Below are 13649 nucleotides of genomic sequence, written 5' to 3'. Positions count from 1 at the left end.
TAACTGTAAACGTGTAACAAATAAATAAAAATTAGCTTCATTAATGATATAAATCTTAGATGATTTTAAAAATTCTATCCTCCAAATGCAGTATTATTATATTGCTTTAGAAAAATAAATCATGACTAAAATCTAGGGCCTTTTAAAAAAGACTTTTACATCTATAACTTTAACTGTGGAATAGAACTATGATGCTATCACAAGACTGATGATTTAAAATCTCCCTATATCCTTACTTCCTATTTCTTTTTAAGGAGAAATTAGGAGAAAAAGTACTGGCATTTATTATACAAGTACCTACTAAAATATAATAACTATATGCTATTATAGTTGCTTTTTCATATTAACCTTTATAGCAATCATACAAGGTAATTATTATTGTTCCCAGTGCAGAGATTAATTCAATGATATAGAGAAGTGTTAACTTACCTAACATCACACAACAACTAAGCAGAACTAGCTTCTGAAGGCAGATGTGGCTCATTCATAATTTGTATTCTTCTACCATAATTTCCTGTTTCCTGTTCCGTGTGTGTGTGTGTGTGTGTGTGTGTGTGTGTATACACACACACAGAAACTTTCCAGAATCTATAGTAGCCAACACCATCAGCTACTCCTCTAGCCTTCCTGGCGTACTACTTTTTTATTCTTTTAAAATTATTTTTTTATTTCCAGGATAATTGTCTCCATACTTACTCTGGCCTGCACAAGTCTTTTCACATCCTGAAAGTACTCACTGAAAAATAACAAATAATCAAGCAGGCTGCAAAGAGACTAACTAGTGTGACTTAGTCCCCTCCTTTCAGACTGCTGCCACTGATAAGCTGTGCGGTGGGTGCACCCGCTGCGCCCACGTGTATCTTAGGAGGTAGCCACCCCACGGACGAAGCGCTGAAGGATGGCACTAGGAGCGGCAGAGGCCTGCAGGTAGCGCTCTGAGTAACCTCACTGCCACCCTACACGGCTGAATATACAGTGTAAATGTTACAAGATGTTGAGAATAAGTAGATTATTCAATAATTTTTGAGGACAGTATGTTTCTTCCATTTCTGCTTCCCTCTCCACAATAAGCCTTCTAAATTCCTTGGTTTTTTGTCTAACATGTTTCTGTATTATTTGGTATTATGTTACTACACAGTTAAATTTGTAGTCTGTTGAGTCCAGCAGTGTAGTCAAAGTCATGCCAACAGTTGGGCAGTTCTTGTTAAACAGTCTGTTCCATTCATTGCAAGATATCTCGTGCCCTTAACCTTTGTCCTAAAAAATGCCTTGGAGTCTCCCAAATTACTATCTCTCTATAAATATATTTCCACAAATTCCTGAAACAGCCTACAGAACAATGTACCACTCTGAGAAACTGGTAATAGACCAGTTTTCCATGCCTATCTATTTGAGATCTAGACATTATAATCTTTTCAAAGTCACTAGGGGAAATATTAAAATAGGAAGACATACGTAATGCTGGTTCCATTTTATTATTATATTCAACAGACAAAAATTATTCTGTCAAATTACTATACAAATTTCTAAATGGCTATTTTCATTTTTTGGCTCTTACGTGTTTGCAGACCAGAAATACATAGGGCCCCAAACAGCCCTGGCCCATGGAAGCCACCCTGACGAGCACTGTCCCAGGCACAGTGCCACCTTCACTGAGAATTACTGGTAAAAATCAAGCAATAGGTAATCATGTCAGCTATTACTATCTTTGTCATGTTTGATTCTGAACTTCCTTTAGCAGAGACAGAAACAAACAGTTCCATCCACATTAATAGCCCTGTACTACCTCACTCCCTCCTGCTTGAATCTTCAAACAGACACACAGTCCTCCTATTTCTTTCCTTTTCCAGAGGGCAACATTGCCTTCTACAGTACTGCATTCCTCCCTGCAGAAGTACTTCAACACTACTTAACAAATGAAAAGTCCAGTTCCCTTTTAAATATAAGCTACAAAGCAAAAGGATAAAACAAAATTTCACTTTAAAGGACTCATAAAATACATATACTCAGAATATAAAAACAATGTTCACCACATTCCCTATTTATCTACAGGTTCAGGCCCAGCTCCCTTTTCTGTTCCCTGGGTTATGGTCTCTCTGCCTTGTCTCCACTCTGCAGCAGCCTGTTACTCAATACAGGAAATGGCACAGGTATAGGCTTTCCTTTCCACCACAATTCTTTTTCTCATGACAACAATATACTATTTGCCTGGAAGAATTTAAGCACTGACTTTCTCTTTTTCAGTGATATCCCCTTAAGAATATTGTCACTTGAGCCTTGGCTGGCAAAGCTCAGTGGATTGAGCGCGGGCCTTCAAACCAAAGGATCTAGGTTCGATTCCCAGTCAGGGCACATGCCTGGGTTGCAGGCCAGTTCCCCAGGGGACACATGAGAGGCAACCATACATTGATATTTTTCTCCCTCTCTCCTTCCCTTCCCCTCTAAAGATAAATAAATAAAAATATTTTTTAAAAAAGAATATTGTCACTTGAAAACAATGTTAAGATTAATCCTATCCCAATCATAGTTTTGACAATAAGTAGAGTTAAACATCTCTGTGCATACAATATACAGATTGACATGTTAAATTTTAAAAATTCTTTAAGAATGCTAGTGACTTTATGAATTTTCATTAAAAAGATTCTAGGTTTAAATTCACTCAAACAGCTGATGTCATTCTCACATAACTTTGAGGTAAAGTCTATATTTAGCTGTGAATATTAGTTCATATATTCCATGAAATTGCATACATTACAATAATATGGCATAGAAAAAATAAAATATTTTAGTATATGAGAGTACACGTGTGACCTATAATGTAAATAAAAACAACTGCTTAACTTAAAATTTTCTATTGTCCTTACATCCAATAATTCTGTAACACTGATGTAACAATAAGTGTTAAATTTCTAGTGTCAATCTAATAGAGAAAACATATAGTCAACTAAAATTTAGAAGAAAAAATTGATTATGTTATTTTGCTTTTAAATATTCATTTAATTATTTCATATAGTATTAATCAATGGAATTTGAAGTCTACATGCTTTATACCATAAACCATGATCTTACCCTTTTCTTGGCCACCACAGCAACTTTGCCAACAGCTTTGGATTTATCTGTAAGATAGTAAAGTATGGTTGCTTCAGAAAACACGCTTGTGCTCCTGGTCAAATAAATGCGAAGTTACACAATCGGAATTTTCTATTTTCTCATAATGTGGTATGTGTTCTCAGTGGTTCTTTTGATCCAAATGTCGATAAACTCTGCTTACCAGATTTGAGTGCAGCAAAGTAATTCAAAAGTAATTATAAGAACATCAGGGATTTGTATACTGATTTAATAAACCTCTTCCCTTAACTCTGACTGGCTGATTGGATGCCCTTCATTTAGCATCAGGTATAACGTATTTCTAGATTCTGATCAGTGTGTATTCGCTGGAGTATAAAGGAGTTGGAATTAAATCCCAGGCACCTCTACCTGCACATTTACTGCATGAGAGACATGAGATAATGACTTTATATAAACATCGCTTCACTCAATCCTCATGATATCTTGCAACACTGAGGCTAAGACAAGTTAAATTCCCTGCTGGAGGTCATGTAGTGGGGCCAAACCCATCTAACTGTCTTTCCAAGATGTTAGTTGCTTCCATTTGGGACCCCTGAGCTGCCAACAGTGGTCTTTCTCAGAAGAAAGACTTAGCCAGAATAAAAACAACCAGTACCTTTTCTTGTTCTACAGCTCCTGAAACCAGAACAGTTAGTAACCAAATAGAACATAGAAACTCATTTCAATGTATTGTTTTTGATATGTGCAAAATTGTGTGTGCATCATGTGTATGTATTAGTAAAAATTATTGCCATAAACAGCAGATTTAAAATTTTTTCCATCTGGAATCCCATAGCTCAGTAGGTTATATGTAAACATTTGTTCATATTTATGTTTTTCAAACTAATATTATGGTAATGAAAATGGAAAGAGCTATGAACATTAACAATAAAGTTTAGGGTTACATTTAACATTAAAGAAAAATACAAAAAACTAGGAGAAAGACCCACCTCTTCAGTAAATCCACAGTCATCTTGTGGTCAAAGAAGTTTTTTCTTTGAATTATGGGTACTTCTATATATATCTAAACACTGCAAAACTAGAATGTGCCTTTAAAGCAGGGATCATGTTTCACATGTAAAAGGTGCTCAATATTTTTTATAATTAATAAATGTACATGTATTTTATTCAAAACCTTACATGGATATAAATACACATTTTACTTAAATTAATATAATTTATTAATCAAAATTCATAGAACACTTACACAGTATAAAATACCATACTAGACTATGTAAGATATAAAAACACTCTATATTCTTAGAACTTCAGTTTATTTATTTATAAACCAGAAGTAATAATTATTACCTTAATGGTGTATTATAAAGTTTAAATACTATGCTCTATGTAAATCAACCTCCTAAAACAATGTCTGATAGATAATAGATAATCAACAATGTTCTCTTCCATTTTGGCTAACAAAGACATTTTTGTGTTTTGTGTGTGTGTGTATGTGTGTGTGTGTGTGAGAGAGAGAGAGAGAGAGAGAAGAAATATTTAAACCTTAACCTTTGGAATACCAGGAATTAGTGATGATATAAATTACTTTTTAAGTGATTTTATCATTTTTCTATTTAAATAAATAATTTTATTCTTTGTAACATAGTTGGGAATAAATGATGAGTAATGATAAAAAATAGTGAAACATTTCAAGACACCCCAAAAATAAGACAAACGACCTGGCTGGTATAGCTCAGTGAACTGAGTATGGGCCTGTGAACCAAAGGATCGAGGTTCGAGTCCCAGTCAGGGCACATGCCTGGGTTGCAGGCCAGTTCCCAGCAGGGAATGCACGACAGGCAACCACACATTGATATTTCTCTTCCTCTCTCCTTCCCTTCCCCTCTAAAGATAAATAAATAAAATCTTTAAAAAATAAGACAAATGAAATCCCATAGTATATTTTTCCATAATGTATTTTACATTTATAAAAGGGCCCAGTAGAATCTGACAATAATTACAAGATAAAATTAGTTCTGTTGTATCAAAAATGTTTTCTCCTTGTTCTTTTGAAGACCTCTAAAAACAATAAAAATCATGATGAAATATTAATCTTTACAAATAGTTAAAACTGCACACAAAACTCAAAAACTAAAATTGGATCCAATGGACCATGACTGAATACTAATGAAAAGAGAATAGAAATTTATTGTTTCTCCTCAAAATATACATTATTCTTCTGTAAAATTTTCAGTAGGGAGATAGATAAATTGGAAACAGAAATATCTAAACTATTGTTCAAAGAAAATTTTATGTCTAAAAGCTACAGACCCATCTCCCAATGTCACAGGAGTGTCTTGGGGGAATATCAACAACCACTCGGATTTTCAAATGCCAAAGGGATTAGGTATTCTGGTATAATACTTAGAAACTACAATTACTGGTGATTTCCCTGCGAACGGGACATGTAGATTTGATCATTGAAAGGGCCTTTACTTCTGGGCTATAGCTGCAGCTTATTTTTAAAGAGCAAAAAGGGAACTGTACGTAGAAAATAAAAATGTTCTCAAGTACAGGTGGCTATGTTTCATGACCCATAACAAATGTTAAATATTTTTATTTACAACCACATTAGAGAGGAGTACAATTATCATCAAAAATCAATAGCTTCTCTCCTCTACTTTTTAAAGCTTGTCCATTCATGGCCTCAGAACAACTGTCAGTATGTGCTTCTTTAAATGTGACAGTTGAGAGTATTTTCTTAAAAAGATAGAGGCCAGCCCAGTTTAGAAGTCACCACTCTGTCCTAACAATATGTAAAAAGCTGAAAAAAATTGAAGATCAATAACTTTTCTTAGATACCTCACAAAAGCGAGGTTACACAGCAGACTACTGCCCCCCAAATCTAGGGAAACAGACAAGCAAATATAAAGACTCATAAATCACCAGAGGAAAAACCCCCATAAAAGTCAGTGCCAGAGATTGATTTGGAAAAACCCCCATAAAAGTCAGTGCCAGTAGGAACTGTCAGTGTCAGTTCCTACTCAGTGCCAGAGTAGGAACACATAAGCTGTAACTGATGAATTGCTGGAGGGGGACCCAGCCATGGAAGAGGAAGACACACTTTTGTGAGTTTATCTCCTGGAGCTCTACTGGGTTCTCACAGCTAAGACCGGAGAAAAATCTCCTCCCACTTCAGGTAGTGGAAGGGAAAAAAAACCATTTTGAGACATGCCAAAGCATTCAGTTCTTTTCAACAAGGCCTGCCTTCAAGAGACTAATTTACTCCAGCCTCACCTATTGTGATTTTCAGAGCCTAACCTACCTGAGGAAAGGGAACTACCCAAATCCAGCTGGCTTTAGTCTTCCACGTGGGAGAGAGGAAATATCCAACTCCAACCCCCTTTAGCCACCCTGTACCACTTAAGGGATGGATGAATGGATGGATGGATGGATACATACATACATACATACGTACGTACATACTTACTTATTAAGTTCAAAGCCCAAGACTGAGACCCAATCACAGAACTATAAAATGCTACCACTATCCAACATACCTTATCACTACACTACTAACGGCCTGTTTACCACAGTTCCTTTTACCCAGTCCATTCCTGAAAGGGGATGTTAAAGTCTCCAATTACAACAGTAGGTTCATCAATTTCTCCTTGAGTTCTATCAATTTTGCTTCACATATTTTGACACTCTGCTGTTAGACGAATTCATATTAGCGTTCTCCTTTCTACCAAAAATTACAAGACATACTAAAAGGCAAACAAAACACAAACAGAAAACCCAGTTTGAAGCGACAGAGCAAGCATCAAAAGCAGACAAAGATATGTCAGAGATGCTGGGACTCCCATACAGTGAATTTAAAACAACTATGGTTAATATACAATATTAAAGGCTTGAATGTGAAAAGTAGACACCACACAAGGACAGATGGATAATGTCAGCAGAGAAATGGAAATTCTAAAAGATAGAATAAAAAGAAATGCTAGAGATCAGAGCACTGTACAAAAATGAAGAATGCCTTCGATGGGCTCAACAGACTGAACACAGCTGAGCAAAGAATCTCTGAGCTTGAGGATGACACATCAACAGAAATGGCTAAAATTGAAAAGCAGAGAAAAAAGATGGAAGAATAAAAACAGAAGAGAATATCCAAGATCTATGGCACGAACACAGAAGTGTAACATATGTGTAACAAGAATACCAAAAGGAAAACCAAATCAGAACAGAACAGATTCTTATCTGAAGGAATAATACCTAAAATGTTCCGCCCAAATTTAATGTCAGACATCAAACCATAAATCCAAAAGCTTAGAGAATACCACGCAGGATAAATACCAATAAGAACTACACCGTGGCATATCATATTTAAGCTACATAAAATCAAGGCTAAAGAAAAAATCTTGAAAGAAGTTGGTGGTGGGGAGGAAGCAGGGGGGTGAGTGCCTTACCTATAAAGAAGCAAAGATAAGAGTTTCATTTAAATTCTCCTCTGAAATTATGCAAGAAGAAGAGAATGGGGCAAAATCCTTAAAGTACTAAAAAGAAGAGACTTCACCAAATTAGAATTTTGCACTTGATGTAATTACCTTCAAAAATAAAGGAATATACACTTTGTCAGACAAAGAAAAGTTGAGGGAATTTGTTCCCTCAATAGACCTCCCTTACAAGAAATGTTAAAAAAAGGAGAAAAAGTATCTAGGTCAGAAACTCAGATCTATATAAAGAAAGAAAGAGATTAGAGAATGACTAAGTGAAGGCAAAATAAAAACTTTTGTTTTTCATATTCTTAAAGTATCTAACAGACAATAGTTCAAAATGATAGCAAAATATATTCTTATATGTGCATATACATATATATGTACACACTTATTTTCACTGACAAGAGTGATAACAGTGATACAAAGAACAGAAGAATTAATAAAATTTTGTTACAAGGTACATGCATTACTCATGAAACAGTATATTTTATTGGAAAGTGGGCTGGGATCACTGTAAATGAGTTTTTCCAAACTCAAGAAAAACCACTTTAAAGGAGTTAAGAAGAAAGTATAATTGACATGCTAAGAAGGGACAGTTAACAGAATTATATAAAATGCTCAATTAAAATCACAAAAGGCCACTAAAGAATGGAAAAAAACAGAAACAAAGAACAAGGAAAACAAAAAGAAAAGAATAACAAATATGTTAGTTGTTAATCCACCTATGTAAATACACAGTTTAAATGGCAATGATATAAATATGCCAATTAAAAGATAGAGACTGTCAGAGTGAATCAACAAACAGGATCCAACTATATGTCATCTACAAAAAACTCACTTTAAATATAAAGACAAAGACACGTATAGATTAAAAGTAAAGGGGTAGAGAAAAATATATCATGTTCACACTATTCAAAGGAAGGCAGCAGTAACTACATTAATTGCAGAGAACACAGATTTCAAGAAAGGAAAATTATCAAGAAATGAAGAAAAGCAGTGCATAATGATAAAGTGGTCAATACTCCAAGAAGACATAATAATCATCAATATTAATGCATCAAACAGCACAGTGTCAAAATACATGAGGCGAAATTGATAGAAGTCAAAGAGAAATAGACAAATCCAGTATCATAATCAGAGAATTTAACACACCTCTGTCAAAAACAGACAGGTCTAGCAAGTATGAATTTACTGGTAAATTCTACCAAACGTTTAAAAAAAATTTTATTGATTCTCTGCAAACTCTTCCATAAGATAGAAGCAGAGGGAATACTTCCTAGTTCATGCAATAAGGCAGTGCTATCCTAATACCAAAACCAAATACAGACAGTACAGGAAAACCATACACCAACATCTCTCATGAACATAAATGCAAAAATTATCAAGAAAATTTTAGCAAATCAAATCTAACAGTATATGAAAAGAATTATGCACCACAACCAAGGGAGACTTATCCCAGGTACACAAAACTGGTTCAACATTCAGTTGGATTTTGAACATTAATGTATCAACATTTGAAATCAATTAATGTAATCCATGACATCAACAGGATAAAGAAGAAAAGTGACATGATCATATGAATAGGTGCAGATAAAGCACTTGACAAAATCCAGCATGCATTTGTGATTAAAAAAAAAAACTCTCAGCAAACTAGGAAAAGAGTGAAACTCCCTCAACTGGAATAAAAAGAATCTACATAAAACTTATAGTTAACATATACTTAATGGAGAGAATCTCAAAGCTCTTCCACTGAGATTGGGAATAAGTCAAAGATGCTTCCCCTCACTATTCTTGTCAATATTATACTGGAAATTCTAGCTTGTGCAATAAGACAAGACAAGACAAGAAAAGAAAAGTTACAGATTGGGAAGAAAGAAATAAAAGCAACTTTGTTCACTGATGACATGATAATGTATGTAGAGAACTCAAAAGAATTTTTAAAATCCTGGAACAAATAAGGCTCCAAATAAGGTTAATACATAAAAGTCAAGTACTGCCCTATTTACCAGAAATGAACAAGTGGAATTTTTAATTAAAAACACATTACCATTTACAATGGCACCCCGAAGATGAAATAGGCATAAACCTAGTAAAACATCAACATGATCTATATGAACAAAACTAAAACATTTTGATAAACAAAATCAAGGAACAAAATAAATGTAGATACAATCCATATTTATGGATAGGAAGCTTCAATGTTGTTGAGATGTGAATTCTTTCCCATCTGAGCTATAGATTCAACGCAATCTCAATCAAAATCCCAGCAAGTTATTTTGTGGACATCAACAAACTGATTCTGAAGTTTACACAGAAAGGCAAAGGCCCAGAATAGCTAACACAATAATGAAAAGGACAAAGTCAAAGTACTGACTCTGCCTGACTGCAAGGCTTACTATAAAGTTAGAATGATCAAGACAGTGAGTACTAAGAAAACTAGCAAAAAAATATATAACAATGAAAGAGATTACAGAGCTCAGAAATAAACTCAAATGTACATATATATATGTATATATGAGTTTATATATATAAATAGTATATATGTATAGTCAACTGATATATACTATATATATAAATAGTGTATATATCTAGTCATATATATCTAGTCATATATATATATGTATATATATATATACACACACACACACACACACACATATATATATAGTCAACTGATCCTCGACAAAGAAGCAAAGACAATATAATGGGGGAAAAAAGACAGCATTTTCAACAATGGTGTTGAACTAGATATTCACATACCAAAAACTGAATATAGACACAGACCTTAAATCTTTCACCAAAAGTAACTCAACAAAGATTACCCACCTATTTTAAATTTAAAATGAAAACCTAGAGGGTAACATTGAAGAAAATCTAGAAGACCTTATACATGCTGACGACTTTTTAGATATAATACCAAAGGCAAGGTCCATAATAAATTAATGATAGGTTGGATTTATTAAAATTATAAATGGCTGCTCTGCAAAGGACAGTGTCAAGAGAGATGATAATCCACAAAATGGAAAAAATGTTTGCAAAATACATGTCTGACAAAGAACTGATATCTAAAGTATACAAAAACTCTTAAAACTTAGTAAGAAAATAAACTACTAGATTTAATAAAAATAAGAAATGAACAGACATATCACCAAAGAAGACTTACGAATGGCAATATGACACATGAAAACAATGTTCATCATATGTCATTAGAGAATTTCAAGTTAAAACGATGAGACACTGCAACACACCTGTTAGAACGGCCAAACCCAGAACAATGACAACACCAAGGTGGGTGAAGATGTGGAGCAACAGGAACTGTCATGAACTGCCAGTGAGAACCCCAACTGGCACAGACAACTTTAGAAGATAGTTTAGTAATTTCTTCTAGAACTAAACATACCCTTACCATATGATCCAGCACCTGTGCTCCTTGATATTTACCTAAAGGGGTTGAAAAGTTATGTCCACATAAAAGCCTGTACATGAATATACTTAACAGCTTTGTTTGTAATTGTCAAAACTTGGAAGCCACCAAGATGTCCTTCAGTAGGCCAATGGATAAACTCTGGTACACACAAACAACATAGTATTATTCAGTGCTAAAAAAAGAGCTATAAAGACATGGATGAAACTTAAATGCATACTACTGAATGAAAAAAGCCAATCTGAAAAGGCTATTATCTTGTATGATTCCAACTCTATGACACTGTTTTACCAAAGGTAAAACTATGGAGACAGTAAAAAGATCAGTGGTTGCCAGTTGTTGATGGAGGTGTGGGGAAAGGGTAGGGATGACTAGGTGGAACTCAGGGCATTTTTAGGCCAATGAAAAGATTCTGTATGCTACTGCAATGGTAAATACATGTCATTATACATTTGTCAAAATCCACAGAATGTTCAACACAATGTGACAACACAATGAACCCTAATGTAAACTATGGACTTTGGCGGATAAGTGACAATGTTTGTTCATAGATTGTAACAAATCTACTACTATGCTGAGGATTATTGATGGTGAAGGGGTAAGGAGCACACGGAAAGTCTGCACTTTCTGCTTAATTTTGCTGTAAACCTAAAATTGCTCTAAAAATAAAATTATTTTTGAAAATAGTTCTGATAAAAAGGTAGAGATAGGAACATTTAGTCTAAAATGTAAGAAAACATTAATTCTATAAATAATACAAAATCCTAAGGCTGAACTATAAAAAGACTATATAGATAATACCCTATTCATTTTGAAAATACAATCATAATGAATGTTCCAATATAAGAAAAAGCTCCGTAGCCCCAGCAGAAGAATCGCCCATTGGAGCGATAGTTAACACAACAAATACAGGACAACCCAGTCATGCAGACAGGACTTTGAATTTGCCATAGTCCAACTGGGTCTATAATTACATATCATTTACTGATTCTGAAGCTTTCGACAAAGAAAGAGTTGCATCAAACATAATAGTGTGCCAATTTCTGCAGGGCAGGAAGAATTGAGGCCGCAAAAATCAGTACTAACTATTTCTAGGATGGAAGACATTTTGGGGTGAAGAAATCCTCAAAGTTGCTAGGATGAAATAAATGGTTTGCTTCTAAGTTACTCATCTTTTGTAAAATATCTAAATAGCAGCTGATTTTCTTTCAAAACTACTTTTAAATCCAGCAAAAAGCTAAATGCACTCTAGAATTCACCCTGAAAGCTAAGCAGGCACAAGTATTAAATTGTCTACTTTGGAGACAGGGAAGAGTGAGTATAAAGTGAGTGAGACAATTATGGCAAAGACTGAATGAACTCCTAGTAGCCTGTTCATGTCCCTCCATTTTACCTACTTCGGAGAAAATGAAAGTGTTTAGGCAAAAGGCTCTCAATATTCTGACTGACTTACCTAAAATTCTGTATGCAAAAATCATCAGACTTCCAGAGAGAAAATGATCTGTTGCTTCAGACCCGATGAAAAATAAGGCATCTCTAGGATCTCGGGATAAGCCAGAATGCCCAGGGACCCAGACACAAAAAACCTGGCACATACGAAAGTGGTGAAGGCAAAGTTCCATAACTTATTAAGAGTGGGTCTATTGCTGGTATGAAATGGCTACAGTGTAATATTTTAAATAAATGACTATATTACTTCAAGTTTTTAATGTTTTAAAAAACTAAATATTTCGAATGTTATATTGCTTACATGCAAAGCATAAAATTTTGTGACAACAGAGTGAATTCAACCTTTATTGCTAATAACAGACATTGTTTTTTCAACACAAGAAATAAAATCACATTTATGATAATAAATGTCTCTTTCCCTGGTCTCAGAGTAAGCCAGAGTAGTGTGTTTGTCATTCTTTTTCTAACCTATAGATTTGCTTTAAAATCTTAAGTTAGGTGGCTGTGTTAATATTTAAATTTTTTCTCAAATAAAACATTTTCACAAATAAGTTTTAAAGTATATATATTAAACTTTTCTAAAGGAGAAAAAATATTACTGTAATAAAGTGAAAAGGCTGGGCCTCATAAGACAGTAAACTCAAGATGGATAAAAGACTTGAATATAAGTCTCAACACTATAAAAATCCTAGAGGAGAACATAGACAGGAAAATTTCATATATTTCATAGAGCAATATTTTCACCAATATGTACCCCCCCCAGAGCAAGGGGCATAAAGGAAAAAATAAACAAATGGGATTTCATCAAATTAAAAAGCTTCTACATGGCTACAGAAAACATCAGCAAAATGAAAAGGGACCCAACCGCATGAGAAAATATATTTGTCAATCATACCTCAGACAAGGATTTAATGTCCCAAATATATAAAGATCTCATACAAGTCCACACCAGGAAGACAAACAATCCAATTAAAAAACAAGCAAAAGACCTAAACAGACACTTTTCCAAGGAGGACATACAGAGGGTCCAGAGACATATGAAAGGATGCTCAGCATCACTAGCCATTAGAGAGATGCTAATTAAAACCACAAAGAGATACCACTTCACACTGGTCAGAATGGCAACCACAAACAAATCAACAAACAACAAGTGTTGGAGAGGTTGTGGAGAAAAGAGAATCCTAGTACACTGTTGGTGGGAATGCAGACTGGGCAGACACCATGGAAAACAG

At 34.4% G+C, this 13649-nt stretch overlaps 1 protein-coding gene across 1 annotated transcript in view; it reads right to left on the bottom strand.

The window, feature by feature from the left end:
* ZCWPW2 (zinc finger CW-type and PWWP domain containing 2) overlaps positions 1-13649 on the bottom strand; it is a 100248-nt gene that overhangs the window by 23639 nt on the left and 62960 nt on the right. Inside the window, exon 6 of the mRNA XM_037070749.1 lies at positions 3070-3116. Coding sequence (XP_036926644.1) covers positions 3070-3116 — 47 coding nt within the window. The remainder of the gene's footprint in view (positions 1-3069; positions 3117-13649) is intronic.

The sequence above is a fragment of the Sturnira hondurensis genome, unplaced genomic scaffold, assembly GCF_014824575.4.
Source record: "Sturnira hondurensis isolate 20B ecotype Veracruz unplaced genomic scaffold, ASM1482457v3 Scaffold0019006, whole genome shotgun sequence".
Lineage (NCBI taxonomy): Eukaryota > Metazoa > Chordata > Mammalia > Chiroptera > Phyllostomidae > Sturnira > Sturnira hondurensis.
Note: the sequence above shows the minus strand (reverse complement) of the source record. Positions and strands in the feature narration are given on the sequence as shown.